Source organism: Apodemus sylvaticus, chromosome 5 (genome assembly GCF_947179515.1).
Source record: "Apodemus sylvaticus chromosome 5, mApoSyl1.1, whole genome shotgun sequence".
NCBI classification, from domain to species: Eukaryota; Metazoa; Chordata; class Mammalia; order Rodentia; family Muridae; genus Apodemus; species Apodemus sylvaticus.
The window spans coordinates 111,669,006-111,692,136 of NC_067476.1; the positions used below are offsets into that span (position 1 = coordinate 111,669,006).

At 42.3% G+C, this 23,131-nt stretch overlaps 1 protein-coding gene across 3 annotated transcripts in view; it reads left to right on the forward strand.

Annotated features, from left to right (window-relative positions):
• Positions 1 to 23,131, forward strand: part of Tmem87b (transmembrane protein 87B) — a 37,540-nt gene that overhangs the window by 11,050 nt on the left and 3,359 nt on the right. The window contains exons 6-18 of one of the 3 annotated variants that reach the window (XM_052183578.1): positions 1,509 to 1,599; positions 1,867 to 1,928; positions 2,125 to 2,308; positions 4,894 to 4,993; positions 8,195 to 8,288; positions 9,989 to 10,059; positions 12,096 to 12,205; positions 12,287 to 12,345; positions 13,429 to 13,532; positions 16,662 to 16,735; positions 18,744 to 18,814; positions 21,346 to 21,398; positions 22,679 to 22,709. In XM_052183578.1, coding sequence (XP_052039538.1) covers positions 1,509 to 1,599; positions 1,867 to 1,928; positions 2,125 to 2,308; positions 4,894 to 4,993; positions 8,195 to 8,288; positions 9,989 to 10,059; positions 12,096 to 12,205; positions 12,287 to 12,345; positions 13,429 to 13,532; positions 16,662 to 16,735; positions 18,744 to 18,814; positions 21,346 to 21,398; positions 22,679 to 22,709 — 1,104 coding nt within the window. Of the gene's footprint in view, positions 1 to 1,508; positions 1,600 to 1,866; positions 1,929 to 2,124; positions 2,309 to 4,893; positions 4,994 to 8,194; positions 8,289 to 9,988; positions 10,060 to 11,557; positions 11,630 to 12,095; positions 12,206 to 12,286; positions 12,346 to 13,428; positions 13,533 to 16,661; positions 16,736 to 18,743; positions 18,815 to 21,345; positions 21,399 to 22,678; positions 22,710 to 23,131 lie in introns of all 3 variants that reach the window. The other 2 variants (XM_052183577.1, XM_052183579.1) reach the window with 2 other exon arrangements.

Below are 23,131 nucleotides of genomic sequence, written 5' to 3' on the forward strand. Positions count from 1 at the left end.
CTTTACACAAGCTATCTTATGTGGACAGTGGAGAATGAGAGGAGAATGCTCACAGGTGTGGACTGTGCCACGGTGACTTTGCAGGGCTGTTGGCCGTTAGAAGAGGCATTAGCAACATTGAGCAGTTCTTAGTGTTTGGTTTTATTTTTAATTTGTGTGTGTGTGTGTGTGTGTGTGTGTGTGTGTGTTACAGCAGATCCCTCGGAGTGGGAGTTACAAGCTGTTGTAAGCCACCTAATATGGGTGCTGGGAACTAAAGTCAGGTCCTCTGGAAGAGCATCAAGTGCTTTTAACCTCTGGGCCATCTCTCCAGCACCAACTGGACAGCCTTATTTGTTAGAGGAACAGCTGGTAGCAGAGTGACCTAAGACACTTGAATCATTTAGTGCACTAGCCCTCAGCACCTGCAGGCTGTGAATCCCTGAATACTACATCCATAGATACAACCAAAGGCAGATCAAAAACAGTCAGAAAAGTAATTCTGTATTGAACTTTACAGACATTTTTTTATGTCATTCTCTAGACAATCCAATAAAACCCTGTTTGCATAGCATTTACATTCTATTAGTGTTTGAAATAGTCTAGAGATTATTTTAAGCATACAGAAGGATGTGTAGACTATGCAAATGCCTTGGCGTTTTACATGAAGAACTTGAGCGTTCAAGGATTTGGTACCTATTGGGGATGATCTAGGTACCATCCCTTGTAGAGAGTGAGGAACAATTTTGTAGTTATATTTTGTTTGGTGACATTGTATTACTGCTGCCCAGACTGGCTCATACTCAAAGCCTCTGACTAATCTGACTTATTTTTCACATTATCTCACTTGTCTCTCAACTCAATTTTGAAAAAACAGTATTTAGTTAAAATTGAATGTTTGATGGTATTAGGATGGAATATGAGAATTCCAATATAAGATTTTTTTTTCAAAATAGGTGTCACTGTGTAACCCTGGCTGTCCTGGAACCCTGTAGAGTAGACCTGGCTGACCTCACAGAGGCCTCACAGAGTTTGCCTCTGCCTCCTAAGTGCTGGGATTAAAGGCATGCGCCATGGCCACCAGCAGATTTTTTTAAAGATAGGATTTCACTCTGTGGTCCTGTGTAGCCTGGAACTTTATGTAGACCAGGCTGGCCTTGAACCCACAGAGGTTCACTTGCCTCTGCCTCCTATGTATTGGGATTAAAGGCATGTGTCACCAAGACCAACCCAGAAAATATATTTGAATGATAATATTAAAGGCAGCAGAGAATGAGAATGCATAGGGAACCTGTGGCAGCTGAAGTGGTAGAAGATACAGGATGAGAACCTTTGGTTCCCCTCTCCTGGGTATGGGGGTTAGGTAGGTTAAAAAGAAAATGGCAGCAGGGTCATTCCTTCCGCTGCCTGCCATTCCTTCCCTTTGTTTTATCTGTTCAACTATTAAAACCATGTAAGTGTGAACTCTGTAACTGTATCTCATATACTAATCTGTTCCAAAGAATAAAGACTTACTCTGTCTGTTGTAGGATGTTGTAGCCAGAACCCAGAAAGATGGCTTCCATATCTTCATTGTTTCTATTAAAACGGAGAAAACAGATGCAGATTGGAATTTAAATGGTATAGTTAACCTCTATTCATACATTATCTGTATTCTGTAGTTTTTGTCATTGATGTGAATCTATTTATGTTTAAAATATATCTTTCAAGGATAGATTTGTTAGTTATAAATCTATTTTGAAAACCTAAAATTTAATGCTTATCTTAATATTAATACTTTTTAATAGATGGAGAGAGATGAACTCATGTTTAAAATGTTTTTAAAAAATTGATTGTTAATTAACTCTTGTATTTCTTCCTCTCTTTCCCTGTTGCTGCTGTCACTAGTTTCTCTTTCTATGGTGGGTCCTCATGGGTTCATCTCTGCATCAGACTGGCCTCTCATGATTGTGAGTATTTCTCCTCCTTGTTTCCAAATTAATTTTTAAGAGTTCAGTAGTAATAATTGCTGTGTAGATAATGCTTTGACATGCCCTCTATTTCTGCTTCCAGAGAAACTAAGAAATGAAGGGTGGGAGAATCAAGAGATGTCTACTTTCTAGAGTTAAAAGGGTCAGAGGCTAACACTGTTTCTCTTTTCTGCAGTTTTACATGGTGATGTGTATTGTTTACATATTATATGGTGTCCTCTGGCTACTGTGGTCTGCTTGTTACTGGAAAGATATATTAAGAATCCAGTTCTGGATTGCAGCTGTTATTCTTCTAGGAATGCTTGAAAAGGCAGTTTTTTATAGTGAATACCAAAACATCAACAGCACTGGACTGTCAAGTAAGTTTTGACTATTTCCATGAGTTGTGTGTAGTGTATTTTAGCTAGAGTGGGCATGGCTGGTGGGAGACCCCTTTTGTACATAGGTTTGCAAATATCTCTATTGCCAGGAAAGAGGATGGAAGCCAACAAGAGTCGCCAGGAGGCTTGGAAGGTGACTGAGGGCGTAAAGCACTAACTAAGAAAGCATTCAGTACCCACTTAAGAGCCGCGCGTGGCTACACACACTTACAACCCCAGCGCTGTGGGGGATTCATGGAGCTTGCTGCAGCCTAGCTGCAGGTTCAGTGAGAGACTGTGTGGAATAAGCTGGAGAGTGGTAAATCAGGACATCGGTGTCCTCTGGAATATAAGCATGCCACCCTCCACTCCTACAGAGTGGCAGCGTTAGAGTAGGGCCCTGATCATCATCTGAACCAGCACATGTGTTTTCTCTTTTTTTTTCCCCCTTAATTTTCCCTTTACCGTGTAGTCCTGGAAAAAGAAAAATTCTAATTACATTAAAACAATATCAAGATATGGGTAAGGGTACCTTAGGTGTGGCCAGTTCTTTTGATATTTTCCTTTTCTGATTTTTCCTTCTTCTTTGAAAAAAGAAAAGAAAGCCCTTGAGCTCCCCCTCCCCCCAGAGTAAGAAGAGTAGCACCAAAGTCATGGTATCTGTAGTCTGTGCTCTCCCCTTGACCCTGCAAACGCTTCCTGGGATCAGAGGAGGCCCTGCCATGGTTTGTTTGCACAATGGGATGCTTGAAGCTGGCTAGGCTGCTGTTACACACTTCAGATGTGCCTCAGGCTTGTAGAAGATAGGGCCAAACAGGCCACAGAAGTGAAGGTTTGCTCTTACCACTGACACTTTGGAAGATTTCAAAGGGGTAAAAATGTCTTTTTGAGTTCAGTTACAAATGATCTTGGCATCAGTTACTAACAGACACAGTCATGCTAGCCAACTCTAGGAAAGAAAAAAAAACTGAATTGAAATATACATGAAACCACTTTGGACTCAAGTTGCTATTTATTGAAGCTGAGTGATAGATTCATAGAAATTTATCACTGATTTCTCTCTGTTGAGGAATGTTTGAAATTTCTGAAAATAGAAAGACTATAAGCATATCTACAAAAGACTAAACAAAGGGTCAACATGGAGGACTGCATAGCAGAGCTGTTCCTGCTGTATATGGGCTTGTGTATACATGCAGAGATGTTTGCATATGTGCTCTGAGTCAGATAGTGAAGTGCTGGGGATGTATCCCGGGGTGGATAACTCGCCTAGCTTACATGGGCCCTGGACTCCTTCCCAAGTACTGTCAGGTCAGGTGGAGGTAGTATCAGATGATAAAGCATTAGGGTTGAAACGTGACTGCGTGTCACAGAAGGTAGCTCATCCCCTCTCTGTTCTGGTAAGGATCTCTTACCAAGAGAGAGCAAGAGTGGTATGGACTGAAGAGCAGCAAAAACCAGATAGCTATGCAGAAATGAAATGCCATTTGGGGCCATCAGGGAATCCAAGCCCTTCACCTGAGGTGTCACCAATGGGGTTAGCAAAGAAACTCTGGGTCACTGTCAGTATGTTTGAGGAGTACTGCAAAGGCCATGTACTAAACATTTTTGACTTTGCACACCACATCATCCCTGATGACTCAGCTCTGCCCTGAGTAAAAAACAGCCACAGACAACAATAAAAAATAAGCATGTCTGTGTTACGATAAAACTTGACTTACAGAACTATGCAAGGACAGATTTGGGCCCTTGGCTGTAGTTTACCAATTCTTCACCTCTGTTTATTGCTGTTGACCTCCCACTGCCTTCAGCACCAAGCCTGGACTCCATAACAGTCCCCAGAGCCGTGAGCGCGCCTGGTCTCCCTTCTATACTCTTTGCTTGGCCTCTGACATTGCACTCTACTGCATATACACTCTGCTTTTCCCTCCTCTGTGCTTCCCAAGGACTGGTGTGTTTGCCCTTTTCTTCCCCCTCATATATCCACTTAGTCTTTAAATCTTCATTTCCAGGCCAATTACACGCCCCTAGATGTGTGTTAGGTCGCTCTTTCTCCTAGTCCCAGGGTCACTGTGTCACTTTCAGCTCTCCCCATGCTGGTTGTCTGCTTACATGCCCCGAGTTCAAAGTCTGTGCAGATAGAGATCAAGGTGCCTCCCACACAGTCTTATGGCAGGAGCACAAGGAATACTTCCATTTCTGTTTATGGGTTAGAGTTTGAACCCAGGGCCTTGCACATTCCAGGCCAGTACTTTACTACTGTAAATGTGCATCTTAAATGCATGAACGACGAAGGCACTGGACAAAAGAGAACTTGAGAGAACATGATCACTTTCAGATAGTTGCTGGACATGAAGAGGGAGGTAGCTGGAGGGGAGCTCTGGTAGGCTTCCGGTCGCCATAAGAAAACTGCCCAATAGAGAGAGCCAGCTGATCAAACCTGTGGTGAGTCTTCAGGAAGTAGTGTTGCCTTTCACTGAGGCCTGAAATGCCAGTTGACATCAGTGTCACTGCACAGTAATCTTTTAGAGTCTTAGAAGGCTTTCAAGAGTACATATAATCAGTTGTTTTCTTTTCTTGCTCCTCAGCCCAAGGTTTACTGATATTTGCGGAGTTGATATCTGCAGTTAAGAGGACATTGGCTCGCCTGCTCGTGATCATTGTGAGCTTGGGCTATGGCATTGTAAAGTAAGTACTGCTGTGATGAACAGCTCTTGACTCTCCAGTCTAGTGCTTCAGCATGTACACCATGACTTCTGTGGAACTGGGGACTTGTCAGGTGCTACCTGAATCCCCAAGGGAAAACTCTGCAGGAACATGGGTTTAAAAGACTTGCATGGACTAGCCATTTTATATTATCTCTAAATAAAGATCCGGAATTGAATCCCAGTAGCCAAGGTGGCCTGAGCATCTAATGCAGGTCCTGTGGAGATTATAGGCATGCGCCTCCACACCTTAACTCTTAAGTGCTTTATGTCTTATTTTAAAGGTGCAGCAAATCCAGACCCAAAGTACAGAACCATAATAACTAGAGACCACCATTTACTTTCCAATGGACATACAATCCTCCTTTGCCCTACAGACCACGAGGCCATGGAGTTCTGGACACCCTGTTCTAACATCAGAGCCCCTGAGAGCACCATAAAAGGTCCAGAAACTGAAAACGTGAAAGCAGGAATACTGGTCACACCACACTGATTCTTTCTTTCTTGGGACCCCATTTACCTCTGTCTTGATTTCTCTGTTTCAACACACTTCTAGAAGAGGCCAGAGGCTGATAGAAGAACCACACATTGAATAAGGTGTACCTCTGTTTGCAAGAAACATGGGATGGGCCCAGCTTGCAGGGGTTCCACTGGTAATAGTAATGGTAGTAGCAGGGGACCAGTGTTCTAGCCATCCAGGTGGCAATACTGTTACTGTTTATAAAGCAGTCTGGGAGTGGGAGGGGTGTACCTAGAGATCAACCTAGTGCTTGGGAGGCCTGGAACCCATAGGAACACCTACCCTTCTTTTGTGGTGATCTCTGGTAGGTGAAGGTAGTCACCATCTGGGTCGCTCCCACCTGCAGGATTCCCTGATGGGCTGTGGTGCAGTTGACCTACCCAGGGGACCAGGAGGGGTCAGCCCTCCCACATGAGACTCTAACCATTCCCCTGTAGCAAGGCACAGGAAGCTTTGGAGAGGTGAGAAGAAGGACATTTTGAAGTTATATTTTAAAATGTAATTCCAGCTGGCCTCTTTGCAGTTGTTTGGCAGGTGTTTGAAGTGCATGTCTAAGGATATGTTTAAGTTAACCCAGGTCACTGGGGAAGCAACATTGATGTTAGCTAATATAAAAATACTAGGAGAGATGTAGGAGCTGTGAAGTGTCCATGGCGAGAGCCGAGGTAGAGGAGTGGCACTCGGTGGGGCTTCAGAGACCTGCATTCCCTAGGCCTTCCTGCTCATTCTCATTGCGTTCAAGAGCACAGCCAGGGCTAAGATGTCAGGCTCCCGGCTCTTCCTGAAGGGAGTCAGGAGTGAAGCTAAAATGAATGATGGAGTTGGGATCCAGGTGACTTTGCTGTGCGTGGTGTGTAATTCACAAGGGCAGTAGAGACTGTTTGGAAACTTCCATCTAAACCCAGATGTAAACATGGAAACCAAGCTATGTCTGAATTACAGATCTTCCTTCTTAGCTGTTGTAATTATGATCTGCCACTCCCTGTGGTATAAGGAGGATTCTGACACCCCATGTGGACTAAAAGGTTCATTTCTATTTAAGCTCCAATTTCTCACATATTATTGGCTATGTCTTGGAGTTCTGGTCACTTTTGTAATTTTTTTTTTTTTTGTATTCAACTTCATCTCTAATTGAACGTGGCCGGTGCATACAAGCAGTGTGTACAGAGTAGGGATTAGCGAAGTTGCTCACCTTTGAATGGTGCTAGGAGCCAGCCTGTGATTTTGTTGGCTTTCTAGTAGGGGATCTTTATTCACAATTCACTCCGCCCAGTTCTTTCCACTCTGAAGGCAGGAAGGTAGGCAGGGTCTGTGCTTCTCAGCGGCTTAGGTTTCCTGGAGAGTTCTGTTACATAGCGCATGCCCAAGGTAATGAGGGTGCTCTTCCGCCTAAACATATTCGGTTATTACTAGCTATAAATGTTTTTCCCCCTCATTTTTGACAATAATGTAAAGCTGTCATGACTGCTGACAAACAAGCTTTTAGGCAGACAGGTTTTGTTTTTCTTGAGAAAATATTGTGGAGTAGAATTGTTAGGTCACAGCTAGCTAGGTTTGTTGACACTTGTAATCCCTGCACTTAGGACATGGAATCCAAAGGATCTCTAGTTGGAGGCAGGTGTTGGCTGCCCTCTAGGCCCTTCCTTACCTGTCACCTGAAGGGGCCACTGCCCTCATCTCCTTTCCCACATCCTATGATTAGCTCCTTGCCTGGGGTTTTGCTTTAACATGACTCTCTTAGATGGGTTTCCTTTTTCTTATTCTTTCTTTCTTTTTTTTTTAATATTTGTTTATTTCATGTATGTGGGTACACTATCGCTGTCTACAGACACACCAGAAGAGGGCATTGGATCCTATTACAGATGGTTGTGAGCCACCATGTGGTTGCTGGGAATTGAACTCAGGATCTCTGGAAGAGAAGTCAGTGCTCTTAACCGCTGAGCCATCTCTCCAGCACTTAGGTTTTCAAAGGCATTTTTTTTCCTTCTAATTACTCTGAGAAGTGGGTTTTTTAAGTATTTTAAATTTTATATGCAATCAATTCTGATTTGTAGGCCCCATCTATATATTCAGATTGTTATTGTAAAAGAAAATACATTTTCCCCTACTTATTTATAAGACTCAAAACTGTTTTATATTTATCTTTTAAGTTTAAAGATTAAAAACCAAATTATGTTATCACCCCTGCTCTGAGAGGCAGGAAAACAGAGAGAGGGCACTGGTGTTCCTAATGCTTGTTCTGCTCTGTGTCCAGTCACAAGATCAGTGGGTTCCTCTAACATAGTACTTTGTGTGGTTTGTGGTTAATAGAAGTTATAGCCTCTGTCAGCCTCTAGAAGCTGGCAGATCTCTTCCTAGGTTCATCAGCCAGTTCCTCCATACTAAGAATTAGTACTTGGTTATGTTCATCTTATTGCTTGAACTTCAAATCCTCTGGTGCCTTTGTGGCCAGCCACACACACTGGCACCAGTACAGTTTCAGGTCCTAGAGGGCAGAACGAGTGGGTACTCCTGGGCCTGTGATTGTGTCCTGTGAAAGAGAGCCCAAGCACTGCCACATGACTAGATAGTGCCCTCTGTGGCTTGACCCCCGAATTCTGTGTTCGGATGTTCTCGACTTACGAATGCTTTCTCTCCCCTGCCTCCCTGTCTTGCTTACTCCAGGCCTCGGTTAGGAACAGTGATGCACCGGGTGATTGGACTGGGACTGCTTTACTTGATCTTTGCAGCCATTGAAGGCGTCATGAGAGTCATCGGGGTAAAAGCCACATTAACTCAGTCACCCTTTTTGTTGCTATAGAATACTGTCATTCTTCATTTTTTGTTGTTTTTCTTAAAAGTGTATGAAAAAGTCCAATCTGAGTTTTTTGGGTTTTTTTTTTGTTTGTTTGTTTTTTTTTTTTTAGATGGAATAGGCTGATTTTTTTCATACTTGAAGGGAGGGCCCAGCAGAGTGCTTCCTAAAATGGCCGGTGGTGAAAGCACCACTGATGTTGCCCTTGGAGGTAGCTCTGTCCACAAGTGTCTGCTCGACAGGGGCATCAGTCTTTGCCCTTACACAGTTTAAACACAGACATAGCTTTTTTAATCCTAGGCTTAGAAGTGGATCCAGTGAGCAGGATAGAAACAGACTAGATAGGCAGGAAGGGTTTATACTCTTAACTGGCGTGAGCAGCCTCCTCTCATCAGCTGACTTTGCTCTGACTGGACTTGCTGTCTGGGGAGTCAGCAAGTCCCTGCTGGATGAACCAGGAGGAGGTCATGCTCAGGGAAGGCTGATCACGTGGGCAGCAGCACTTTGTCATTCGAGGAAGTGTTGGTATTTTAATCTCTGAAAACTCCTAAAGGAAAAAAAAAACAACTGTATGAAAGGAGCGAGCATGGGTGCTTAGGAGCTTCATTGAGGGCCAAGTGCTTAAGGAGCGAGTGTATTTACCTGATCCAGAGAGTCCTGCATTTTATCTAAAACGGACTTGAATTCAGTGGGCAGGTCAGATCATTGTGCACAGAGCACTTAATCTATGTGTTGTCACCTAAATTTACCTCACATAATTTGGGCTCTTAGAAGAAGACATTTTTCAGCAGTATTGAAAGCCTTATTCCAATTGTCTTATGCATCTGCATAGTGTTTCCAAGTGCTCTTTTACTCTCTGAGCACATTTATTCCTTTGCATATTACTACCTATATACTTCAAATATAGGTATATATATAATTCATAGGAAATTAATCTTTTCTAAAAACACTAGGAAAAACCCTACCCCACATAAAAACACAGTATTACACATTTTAAAATTTACATACTCAGCAGTTAGATACTGGCTGTTTTGAAACAAGTGCCTAAATTATACCTTGTTTTTCCCTTCCCACTTTCCCCCACCTCCACTCTGCCTTTACCATCAGGGGAGGGCAGGAACTAGCTTTTCTGATGGTCCCAGCTCTAGGTTTGGTGTGAAGAGAAAGGAGACTGAAATGGTAGGTCTGGGTGAGACTGGGGCATGACAAGCATTGTATTTATTGCCAATCCAGTGAATCACTAATCCACCCTAAAATCCCTGCGAGTGCCTCACCCAAGAGCTCTGGATTTTAAACCAAGAATACCAGAGGGGAGTGTGTGTTAGCCTCGGGGCAGTTTGGAAGTGCTCAGCCTTTGAGCTAGTCAAGGCACATCAAAATGAAGAGCTCTTGGGCAGGTGTAGAGCATTTCCATCACCTGCTGGGTGCTTAGAGCAGATGAACGATTCGCCATTATATTTCTAACATAAAATAAATTGGTAAGAAATTAGATTTATTGTTCCCAAAACAGGTGATTTCTATGTGCCAAACACATTCCATCAAGGTATAATACAGTACAGAGTTGGAGGTGACGAAAAGCAAAATTTTTTTTCTTCATCAGATGATACTTTCACACTGCACTGAAACTTGTGTAAACTTAGGCTTTCCGTACTTTTATCTTTCAGGGTTCTAAACATTTAGCTGTTGTTTTGACTGACATTGTTTTAGCAGTTATTGACTCCATTTTTGTGTGGTTCATATCCTTTACCATGTCCTTCCAAAATAGTTGGTGGTATCATTAAAATCAGATTACTTTTAATTCACAATAATGGCAGAATGAAATATAATTGTACATTATTGTTTTCTCAATATAGGAATTCAGTTAAAGGCAAGAAAGTAATAACTCCCCAAATAGGAATGTCTTTATTTTCTTGTTAATTCATTAAGTATGTGCCCTTCAGTGTACACCTCACACAGTGAGGAGCACAAAGAATATTATCTCTAGGTTTACAGAGTGCACACCTGATAAGAGACAGTTGTGTAAATTCACTGACAGCAGCATAACAAGAAATCGCCTTGTTAAGAGTGCTGGTGTCAAGAGGCGAGAGGAAAACTCTGGCAGAAACAGTAAAGACTTGACGTGTCCTAGCTTAGTTGTGTGTGTGTGTGTGTGTGTGTGTGTGTGTGTGTAAGTGTGTAAACGTGGTGGGGCATCATGGCAGATGAGGCCACAGGGAATGATGTGGATGGGTCCTGTGCAGCCTCTGCAGTGGCTTCTAGGAGACACTTGCCTTCCTGGGGGGTGGGGGGCGGACAGGAAGTAGACACCTCTGGAACTGCTGTAGAGATGGAGGCAGTCCCTCCCTTAGCAGTACCTCTCTGTCCTAATGGCTTGTCCTCTGCATTGTGCATTTAGAAAGGAGCCCAGGCTGCTGCCTCTGAAGCGAATCTGTGCTTGCAGCTTTTGAGAAGTCAGGGAATCCTTGCATTAGCAATTGAACTTTAGACTTAATCCTGAAGAATTTTATAGCCAGGGGTGGTGGTGCATACCTTTAATCCTAGTACTTGGGAGGCAGATGCAGGTAGATTTCTGAGTTGGAGGCCAATATGAACTATAAAGAGAATTTAAAGACAGCCAGTACTACATAAAGAGACTCTGTCTCAAAACAAATAAAGTGTGCTGTTTTTTTCTTGGGAACTTAAAGATATGTATTTCAAAAATTTCTTCTTAACTGTCCACAGAGTGACTTATTGGGAAACACCTAGGTAGTAACTGTAGTAGAAATGTCCCCTTAGACAGCATGATCTTTGTTACTTTCCAGTGTGTTGGCATGGGAAGATGAGGAAAGCGAGGTGAAAGGTTTAATTTACTCAGTGGTCATAAAGAAATCCAGAAACTAAAATGATTCTGGGTGGTATTGAGTGGCGACCAGAAGTAAGTTACTATAGTACTCCTGTCCTCTGAACTTGTTTGTAAAGTTCGCCATCAGCTGCTGTGTGGTGGTCATTTTTAGTACTATAAAGTGAGAAATGGGTTTCCTGAATGGTTGCAGATGACAAGCAGATAGATACAAGCAAGGATAGAAATAAAATTGGTGGTTTTGGATAATGACGTTGTTGACTTTGATTTCAGTGAACCTAACACAGAAGCAGTTAACCCTGTAAGAATGTAGCGTACAGGTTCAGAGTTGGCAGCCTTTCTTATGTCTGCCCCTCTTTCCTGCTTGGTCATTGTTTTTGCTGTTTTGCTGCAGGCAAATGACTCTGATCTTGTTCTTCTGGCCAGCCTGCCTCTCTCTCTCCTTGACTCAGGCTTGTGCTGGTGGATATCCTTTCCCACTGCAGCAGCATGCTGGGCTGGCTCTCCCCTGTGGGCCTGTGTGCTTTCGTCACTGCTTTCCCTTCTGCGGGGGCGTGGGGGGGTGTAGGGGTGTGTGGGGTGGGGGTGGGGGGGGCAGTAGGCCAGTTAAACTTGACCTGAACAATGTCCTGGTAAGTAAAGGTTTAGGCAGTTTCAAATTTGCTTCTGAATTTTAACCCCTTAGCTTTTAAAGAACACTTTCAGACGGACAATCAGGAGAACAGATTTGTTTGTTTCATTTGATGTGTTTGAGGGGTACAATGTGTTTGTATTTTTGTAGGATCTCACAGTAGGTCCTAATTAGTTGGATTGTGTTACTTTAGAAGCTAGTCTTGCCAGACCTGGTGATGCATACCTTAATCCCAGCATCTTATGTTTTCTTTTAACTACATTTTGCCATTTTTCCATGTTTTTCCTTAACTGTTTTTTCACATTTTTATAAGTTTGGCACAGACTATGAAGACACTAAGGCTAAGAAAGAACACAGTGAAATTTTCATTATATAGGCATTTTACAAATACGCTCATCTTTGCTGTGCTGGGTAAGCCATCTATGCCTCTTTTAAAAATAACCCATTTCAGTATTGTATATTCTTCCATAGGTGACTTTCTCTGTCTTTCAGCTTCTATAGTGTTTATGGTGTGGACAACAAAGACTTTTAGGATGGCAAAATGCCAATCAGTAAGTAAAATCTTAAATGTTTTAAGATTTAAATTATTGATTAGATAATTAAGGTGGTTAATTAAATTATTAAAGAATTAAAGCATTTAATTAAATTAATTATTTAAACAGTTGTTTTAATTATACAGTTTTGTGGAATTTCAATGAGTTTAGTTTGTTAAAAAAATTTTATTGGGCATTTTTAAAATCTAGTTTCTGTAGACTTATCAAAACTTTTTTCTGATTCAATTAACTGAAGATGGGGGTGGGTCTCAGTTGCTAAAATGCTCGCCTCACATGCACATGCCTAGGTTCACCCCAGCGTCACAGAGACCGGCAATAGCGCAGACCTTTAATCGCAGTCCTTGGGAGGCAGAGGAGGCAGGAGGAGCCAAAGTTCAAGGCACACTTGGGCTGTGTTTGACACTGGCTCACAACAACAAAAGTAATAATTATTTGAACAAGCTCCTCTCAAACTCATTATCCCTTTTTCCAAACTTCTTTTTATATATTTTGAAAAACAATGTTGTGCCTCTTTTTCTTTCTTTTTGCCTCTTGGTGCTGGAGCTGGTCCCCAGCTCTCTACACATGCCAAGCGCACTGAGTCGTTTCACCGGCCTGGCTTTGCCCCTAATGGGACCAAACACCTAAGTCTGCTGTGTGGCTTTGGTGTTGCACTCAGCCTTGGCTTTGGGAAGGTGTCCGGTGCTTACTCCAGCTGGAAGAACACAGTTTTCACTCAGCCTGCTTCTTGAGATCATAGGCGTGCTCACAAAGTGTCTGGAAGCCTCAGGCTGCAGCTGTGTAAGAGACAGTTGAGGGACAGAAGTTTTTGGGTTTCTTTAATATTTTCTACTTCTAAGTTCTAAGTTTTAGTTTTGATCTTTTTTCCTAAATCTTTCTGTTGATCCTAAAATTTTGTGAAGGGAAATATGCATGCTTTTTAGAAAAAATGCTTCAACATCATAGGTTTCCTTGGAAGGAAAGTATTGCATGTTTATTCACAAGGAGGGTTTGCCAACTGGAGAGGTGTCTGGTTTGAATGGGACATTTGCGCACGTACCAGACAGGTGACGCTTCGTGTCTGGACCATTGTTGCTGCAGGACTGGATGGAGCTGTGGGTGGACGATGCATTCTGGAGCTTCCTCTTCTCACTCATCCTTATTGTGATAATGTTCTTATGGAGGCCATCAGCAAATAATCAGAGGTAACCAACGTGGGGAACACACCTTAGAAGCACTTGTTGGCTGTCTTCTGTGGTGTTAAACTGTAGGAGGCACAGCTCACAGAAGGTGTTAAATAAAATCCAGAATTGTTAAGCATGAGCCCTTTTTTCTTCAAAGGAAGAAAATGACTGACACCCATTTACCTAGAAAGCTGCTGTAGGTGTCTAACATCTGGGTGATACTTTTCCTATTCTATGGAGCCAGCCTTCACTTGAATCCCTCCAAATCCTGAGCATTGTTTAGGCCCTTATGAAGAGGGCTCATGTACTCCGAATCTCTCATCAGTAATGCCTCTTACCCCGAGCACTGTTAGAGTCAAGGTTGCAGGTGCCTTCCTGCTTTGCAAGGGAGTCTGGATGTGGCCACCTGGGAGCTTCGTGATGATAACTGTCACATGGAGACTTTCCCCAAAGTTGTACTGTGCTTAAATATGTAAGAAAAATAAACCTTAAGGTCCGCTCTGGATGCTAAAGTAGAGCTGACCCAAGTGTCATTCTTCACCTCACACCTCACAGCAGGGAACTGCTGGCCTCAGTGGTGTAGGGATCCTGACAGAAAACAGAGAGAGAGACTCTTGGGAAGTACTTCGTTTTTAAGCATTGTGTAGTCTAGTGAGACAACAGGCACAACGAACAGAAGACTGTGAGAGGCATTAAGCAGTCCGGGAGGTAGATGATGACCCCAGGAAGAGCTGGAATTCACAGAAGCTTTAAGACAGAGTTAGCACCTGAAAGTCTCGACTGGGAAAGAATGTTCACTTGGGAAGAAGTATGGCAAAGTCATGGTACATAGAAGCCAGCACAGTGTGCTAGTCAGTCAGTACAGCAGGTGCAGTGTTCTTACCATGCTTAGACATGCTTTGGTTTAGTAGTTTTTCTTCAGAGTTTAGAATATTTGCATAGACAGTTACTGGCCGAGCATCCTAATCTGAAATCCAGAGTGCTCAGAGTCAGAAACGTCCATAGCACTGACTTGATGCTTACACAGGTACACAGTTTAGGATTCCGGATATTCAGCCTATGTTTTATTTCAGGAAAGCTGGGCAGGGCGAGCAGGACCTGATGTCACAGGGCTGACGGTTGGGAAAGCTGCACTGTGGACTGTGGCAGCCAGCTTGCCTTCTCTTGCACCTTCTCCAAGGAGAGAACTACCGAGTGTCTTATTTATCCCTCTAGGGGAAGTGAAATGGGCGTACTAGAAAGTGTGCTTCCTTCTGCCCTCAAGTAGTCATATTAGGCCAGGGAGGTGGCTCAGCTGTGAAGGCTCCTGCCTCAAGCCTGAGGACCTGAATTCAGTGCTGGGACCTCCATGTTGGAAGTAAAGAAACGGCTCCTGGAAGTTGTCCTCTGACCTCTAGTTGTGTGAGCACATGCATGTACATGCACACACACAAATAAATATAATAAACATGTTTTAAATGACTGAGCATGTTGGGGCATACCTTTAATTAGAGAAGACAGAAGCAGGTGGGTCTGTGTAAGTTCAAGACCAGCCTGGGATACATGGCAAGACCTTGTCTTTAAAAGAACTTTTTAAAAAATAAAGTAGTAAAGATAAAAATAAAAGAACCCAGGTATCCCTCAACAGAAGAGTGGATGCAAAAAAAGTGGTATATCTACACAATGGAGTACTATTCAGCCATTAGAAACAATGAATTCATGAAATTCTTAGGCAAATGGATGGAGCTAGAGAACATCATACTAAGTGAGGTAACCCAGACTCAAAAGGTGAATCATGGTATGCACTCACTAATAAGTGGATATTAACCTAGAAAACTGGAATACCCCAAACATAATCCACACATCAAATGAGGTACAAGAAGAAAGGAGGAGTGGCCCCTGGTTCTGGAAAGACTCAGTGAAGCAGTATTCGGCAAAACCAGAACGGGGAAGTGGGAAGGGGTAGGTGGGAGGACAGGGGAAGAGAAGGGGGCTTATGGGACTTTCGGGGAGTGGGGGGCTAGAAAAGGGGAAATCATTTGAAATGTAAATAAATTATATCGAATAAAAAAAATTAAAAAAAAAAGGAAAAAAAGATAAAAATAGTCACATATACATTTACTGTTCTGTACCTTTCTTTTAAAAATATACTTCTATCTCACACTATGGATAGATATATCACAGTAACCAAAGGCTGTTCAGTATTTTATAATATGAGTGGATACATATATGTACATACACACTCATATATATATATATACACACAGATACATGCATATATATACACACACATACATACATACATATGTATTCCAAAAATGTTAGACATTGTGTTATTAGAATTTTGCTATTATCAACAGTGTTTTCTGATTGCTTTTGGAGGTATTTTCTAGTGTGCTATGGTACAAAAAGGACCTTTTCTTTGAAAGATATGGCCCAAAAGATCATAGGAAAGATTATCTCAACAGTGCATCACATGTGATATATTTAATAATTAAAACACAAAAATTTCTAGAGTATTCTAAGATGTGTTTATTTAAATATAGACTCATTTGGTGATGATGAAATAACATCAGCCTTTTAAACATAATGCTTTTGTTCACCTGTAAGCATTTTCTCCTTGAGGGCTGGAGAGAGCTCAGTGGTTAAGGGCACTGGCTACTTAACCTCTTGCAGAGGACCTGGGTTTAGCTCTTACTGCCCATGTAGGGGCTCATAACCACCTGTGACTCCAGCTTAAGGACATCTGATGTCCTTTTCTGGCCTCTGCAGACACCAGGCATGCCATGCACTTAAATATATGCAGATGACACACTATACACATAAATAAACCTTTAAATTTCTTCCTTGCTGTACTGGACAATATGTAGAAATAAATTTTGTCATCAACAGAATTTTTTTTTCTTTTTTGGTTTTGGTTTTGTTTTTTTTGAGACAGGGTTTCTCTGTGTTTCTTCCTGGCTGTCCTAGAACTCACTCTGTAGACCAGGCTGGCCTCGAACTCAGTAATCCGCCTGCCTCTGCCTCCCAAGTGCTGGGATTAAAGGCGTGTGCCACCACCACCTGGGTAGGGGGATGGGGGGAGTTAGTTATCTTAAGGTGCATAAGAAACTTGGACAGTGCAATTTTTTTATATGTAATGACTGACGGTGATTCTTTGTTTGTATTTAGGTATGCCTTCATGCCCTTGATAGATGACTCTGATGATGAAGTCGAGGAATTCATGGTAACATCTGAAAATTTAAGTGCGTGATGTGGGGTTTTTTTTGTTGTTTTGGGGGTTTTTTTGTTTTTGTTTTTTAATGACTATTACACATATTTTAATAGAAAGAAATCTTTACTTGAGATGCAAGATCACATATATTTCAAAATTTTTCCTATGAAGACTAGAGAGATGTCTCATCCTGAAAAGTGTTGGCCTTGCAAACATGAGGACATGAGTTCAGTCCCTAGAACAATTTTAACATTGATATTTAAAAAAAAAAGGCCAGACATGGTAGCAAGTATATGTAGCCCCAGTGCTGGGAAAGGCAGATCACTGGAGCTCACTGCCCAGCCAGGCTGGCCTTCTTGGCTGACTCCAGGCTCCTGTTGGTAGATGGCACCCAAGGAATACCACCAGCGGTTGTCCTCCGGTCTCTTACCCCACCACACACACCCATACACTGGCAAGGTGGCTCAGGAGTGTTTGCTGTGCACATAACTTGAGTTTGGATCCCAGCACCTACATGAGAGCCAGGTATAACACCATTGCTAGAGTGGGGAGGGAGAGAGGGGCAGCGTAAAAAGGCAGATCTGTCGGGCTTGCTAGCCAGCCGGTCTTCCTGAAGCAGTGAACTCTAGGCTAAGTGAGAGACACCCCTGAAAAAAAAGAAATAAGGTAGAGAATGGTAAAGGAAAGCATCCATCAAAAGGTTACCCACATGGTAGTCAGTGGATAGAAGACTTGAACAGGCAGGGTGTACTTTGAAAATGCTCCCTGTTCTCAGTAATCCAGAACATACAAGATAGCAGTGAGCTGCTCCAACTGCACAGTGGGTACAGTCAGCATGACTGAGAGCCAGTTGAAGAGGCTGTGTCCCTCTTCTACAAGTCTACAAGTCATGGGCAGTGAAAGTCTCTTAGAGGAGTTTGACCTTCATGTACATACTACATAGACGCATATTCATATTTTTAAATACCTAAAAAATTAAAAGGTCTCATCAAATAGGAAGAAAATAATTTCATATCATATATAATAACCATACACTTGCTTATATGTCAGACAAGTAAAATTTTCCAAGATGTGTGCATGGGGTGTGTGTGTGTGTCTCTTTTGGAGTGCTAGTGATGAAACGTAGGACTTCACATATTCTAGGCAAATGCTCTACCTCTGAGATATATCCCAAGCCCCCAGAGATGTCTTATTTTGGAAATAGCAGTAAATCTTACACATTTTAAATCTTTAAACTTTAAAGTAAATTGCACTGGGGGACATATGTGCTTGAGCTTCTCCACAGGTACATTTCAGAGCAGCAAGCTGAAAACCTGCTTGTGATACAGTTACCAGACCCTGAGTCTGTAGGACACTACTCAGGTCAGGGACAAAAAGGCAGATACCACATTATTACAGATAGAGAAGCCAAAACTGTTGATCTCGGGTGCAGATAAAAGAGGTTGAGGCAAGGAGAAAAGCAGGTACAGTAATAGACAACAGTTGCTTAAAAGGGACAGAATTCAGCCTGGCGGTGGTTGGGAGGCAGTGGCAGGTGGATCTCTGAGTTCAAGGCCAGCCTGGTCTACAAAGTGAGTTCCAGGACAGCCAGGGCTACACACACACACACACACACACACACATACACACACACACACACACAAAGGGACAGAATTCTAGTTAGACACGAGGACAAGGCCTAGTGGGTTATAGAGTAGGGTGACTATAGTTAGTAATTCAGTGTCTGTTCAAAATCACTTCATCCCTGGTACAAAGAAATTATCATTTTGAAGTGACATAATCACCCTACCATGTACTGACACACTGTGTATTGTGGGTTGAAATACTACTATACCCTTAAATTGTTCAATTGTTGAATATCAATTCAGAAGCCTTTGCTTCGTTCTAATTCCTGAAATGGCATATTAAGCTTCTCCCCTGGTCAAAGTGACTACTCCTAACTTGCTTTAAAAAAAAATAACCTTTTTTCTTATTGGGGTATTAAGTGTGAAGTTCTAATTTTCTAATCTTTACTATGTTTCTGATGTTTCTCATTGTAGCTGAAGGAATAAAACTAAGAGCCTCAAAAACAGTTTCAAACGGAACCGCTAAACCTACATCTGATAATTTCGTGAGTATCTGTATTTAGTGAAATCCTTGTCTGTCACTTTAGAGTCTGTATCCATGGTAGAGTCACCGATTGTCAAGGGCGTTTTTGCTAAGGTGTAGGGTTTTTTTGTTTGTTTGTTTTAAGATTTATTTATTACATATAAGTATACTGTAGCTGTCTTCAGACACACCAGAAGAGGGTGTCAGATCCCATTACAGATGGTTGTGAGACACCATGTGGTTGCTGGGATTTGAACTCAGGACCTCTGGAAGAACAGTCAGTGCTCTTAACCACGGAGCCCTCTCTCCAGCCCTAAGGTGTGTTTTTAAACAAGCTATTTCCACGCACCGTGCAAGTTCAGGCCATAGCATCTATGCTGCTGTTGTCTGTTCTCATCTGTCAGGCTGGGCTTGGCCAGCAGCCTCAGCTTCCCCAGCACAGCCGGGCCTCAGCCCATGGCTAGCCAGGGCTCTACTGGGCCCATGCCAGACTGAGGCTCTGTCTTGGTAAAAGTTGGGGGTGGCTTTAAAGCATATCCAAGCCATTTAATTTGAAACCACCTTAGGTACAGTACAGATGGTTACCTGTGGGAAAAGGACTTCGTATGTCCCATTCACTTTCCGAAGCAACAGACTTCTTAAAGCCGTGAGAGTATGAATAAAATGTAGAGTATAGAGCAGGGATGAGTCTATAAATTATTTTGTTTATTTTTATGTATATGAGTGTTTTGTCAGCATGTATGTATATGTACCATGTGTGTGCCTGGTGCCCTCTGGTCAGAGAGTCCTGAACCTCTGGGACCAGTTGTTTCTTGTTGTGAGCCACCATTTGATTGACCCAGAGCTCACTGTACAGATCAGACTTGCTTCGATCTGCCTGCTCTGCTTCCTGAGTGCTGGATTAAAGGTCTGCGCTGCCACACTGGCTCAGAGAGGAGCCTTAGAATGCCTATAGGTGCTGGCCGTGGCGAGGGTGGTTAAGCAGGGTGAGCCCTTAGACACTCTTGCACACCGCTGCCTTGGAATGAGACACTATATAAAAAGGACGTGTGTGTGTGTGTGTGTGTGTGTGTGTGTGTGTGTGTGTGTGTGTCCATGGGGCAGGAGTTGCTGCCTTGGAATGATAGACATTATATAAAAGGACATGTGTGGGGTCCACAGGGCAGGGGCAGTATGACAACACTATTGTCTGTTGGGTTTGACAAAGTCTCTTATTTTTATTTTGGCAATCTGTGAAATGTATTCTTTGAGTGATTTCATGGTAATTTAAAACCTCTAGTTTTTTTCACCTGATATTAGAGCTGCAGGTAGAGAGCACCCTAATCTGAAAATTCAATGTCCCTAAATTTTTAAGCACCATGACACCACAAGTAGAACAACTATTGTGAAACTTTGTTTCATCTACTAGACTCTTACAGATACTGTGTAAAGTTGCCCTCAGCCTCTTATGTAAAGTGTCTAGGTTATAAATGAATTTTATGTTTCGACTTGTATCCCATCCCTGTGTGGTCTTATCATGAATATATATATACAAGTACTCAGAAATACCAAATATGAAACCTAAAACACTTCTGGCCCCAAGAGTTTTCAGTGAGGGATACTTATTGTCATATTTGTTAGGTATTTCCCTTTTGGTGATATATATATATTTATTTAAAGTTCAGTAGTCACAAATACATCAGAGAATTTTTACCCATTCTTCTAAACTAACGGTTGGCTTTTGATGAGAAATTAGAGGTCTTATTTTTCATTACTAATTTCTACCTGGGAACCACTCACAGAAATGAACTCCATTATCTTGTCTCAGGCAGCAAAGTGCTTAGTGCTGCAGTTAGGCCAGCCCAGGTAGCCAGGTACACAGGAAAGAAAAATTGCATTTATTTTACACTGTTATTTCTCTTTTCTGAGTGTAACAACTAGAAGTAAGTTTTTATTAGAAAAGAAAAACACCTAGCTACCCCAACTGATTGGCTTTTTTGGGGGAGAGGGGGTTTGCTTGTTTGTTGTTTTTTAAGACCAGGATTTCTGGCCTCAAACTCAGAGATCCACCTGCCTCTGCCTCCTGAGTGCTGTGATCAAAGGCATGCCCCATGCCTGGCCTGATCGCCTTTCTTGCCTTCTCTGGGAATATGAACACAAGCACAGGGCTCCACTCAGTGCTGTGCTAGGTCAGAGCATTACCCATCAGAGTTACCTGTTGAAAAAAGTATAAACTCAAAAATATTTACAAATTAGGCATAATGAGAGGTAGAAGAAATAAAATCAAAATAAACCTTTGCTATTTCCCATCTTACAAATCAATTCTGCATTTTTATTTTGATTTCTTGGGACAAAAAGAAAAAGAACAGTTATGTTCTTAGCTAAAATCAAGAAACAGAAAAATCAGCAATTTTCTGACTATTTATGAAACATGGCACTTGGTATGTGGTGCCTACACCAGGTTCTAGAGCACATACAACAACAGACTCCGTGCAAACTTACCGACATGCTGCCAGAATCTATGTTCTCAACTAAGATTTAGCAAAAACTAAATATAAATATTTATTTCTACAGGATGAAGATTTGAAGTGGGTGGAAGAAAACATTCCCTCTTCGTTCACAGATGTGTAAATATCCTCTGTTCAAGTCTGGACCTCAGGCTGCAGCTTAAGGGGATTTCATTCACTATGTATCTGGCAGTTTGTGTGTGTGTGTGTGTGTGTGTGTGTGTGTGTGTGTGTGTGTGTGTGTGTGTGTGTATGTGTGTGTATGTGTGCGCGCGCGCACGCGCGCGCACATGTGTATATGAACAGGTATGCATGTATGTGCATATATGTATGTTTATGTGTATATATATGGATGGATGGATGGATGGATGGATGTAGGAACCCCATCACTACTGAACACAGCCCTCACCCCTTTCTCTGCCTTTCCATTATATATAGCCATTTCAGGTCACCATGATGGTGGCATACTTAACCACTGGGCTGTCTTACCAGCCTAGGCTTTGAAAGGTTCAGAAAGAGTCTGCATTTTTAATTTCCATCTTTATGTGTTATGTGGGCTTTGTTTTATGTGGTAGTTTTATTTTTTTACGTATTTACTTTATCTTTCCCCTAGCTTCAAGGTTCTTTATATTTTATCCCTAAACATTGGGAAATTTAGGTGTGTTTATGTCTGCCATAGCAGGGAAAGGCACCTGCTGCCAGGCCTGCCGACCTGAGTGCAATTGCAGGGACTCACAGAGGTGAAAGGCAAGAAGCAGCTCCTGCGTAGCCTCTGACTTCCACACCTGTGGTCCGCGCACACACACCTACTCACACGTACAATAAATAAACACATCTCTAAACAGATGCTCTCCGTACAAAAGAACTACTACCTTTAATAACATAGAACTCACCTCTCCTCATTTTCATAAAAGCATGAAATGTGAGTTTTCTAATTAAATAGAAGATGTCCAGCCAGTGGTTAAATGTAAGACAGTAGCAAAGGATTAAGAAATAAATGGGGTGGGGTGTGGATGTGTGGAATACTCATGTAGGCAGCTGCTCCGTAAGCAGTAGAACTAGCTTGTTTTTATTAAAGTTCAGATTTTTAAAATATTTCTGTTAACTTTAGACTGAACAAAAAGGAATACACATTCTGGAAACCACACATCCTAGGTAGTGAGGTTTTTAAATAAGTCCCTTTATGTAATCAAAAGGTACAACACTGCCAGACCCTGGTCCCTCCCTGCTGCCCACAGCTCTGACTGTGGAGTGTGAAGGATTTTAAGTGGCTCATCTGATGCTTCCAGAGAACTCACAGGAGTGAGCCTGGGTGCCCCCTTCTTGGCCATTGTCCCACTGGGTTTTCATTGACTCTCTGGCCTGTTTGAGTGACACTGTCCTTGTCTCTTTTGTTTCAGAGCTCTCCCAGTGTTAGTGGACTCAGATGAGGTAAACTTTCTGTTGCTTATTTCCCTAGAGCAATTTTTACAGTGTATTTCAGAAGCTAATTCTAAAAATAACTTTTTGAAGAAACTACTAGCTGAGCAGGTGACAGAAGATAGAGCAGCTTGAAGTGCAAAGGGTTGCAAGCTAAGCCTCGCTGCAGGCAAAGCAGCGGGACAAGAGCTGCGTGGTGAAAATTGAGGGAAGAAGCATTCAGGAGATTTTTATTTGAAAGTCTTTTAAGGCCTATGTGTCCGTGGTTCAGCTTTTACAAATGTGTAGAGAATTTATTGGATTAGTTCCTTTCCAGCTTCACTTACTAAGCATGGGATTTAAATAAAGGTTTTGGGAGGAAAAGTTAATTATGGGTCATCTGGACCCTGCAGGTGGCCTAAGGCAGGGCACACCTGTCTGCAGGTGTGTGTGCG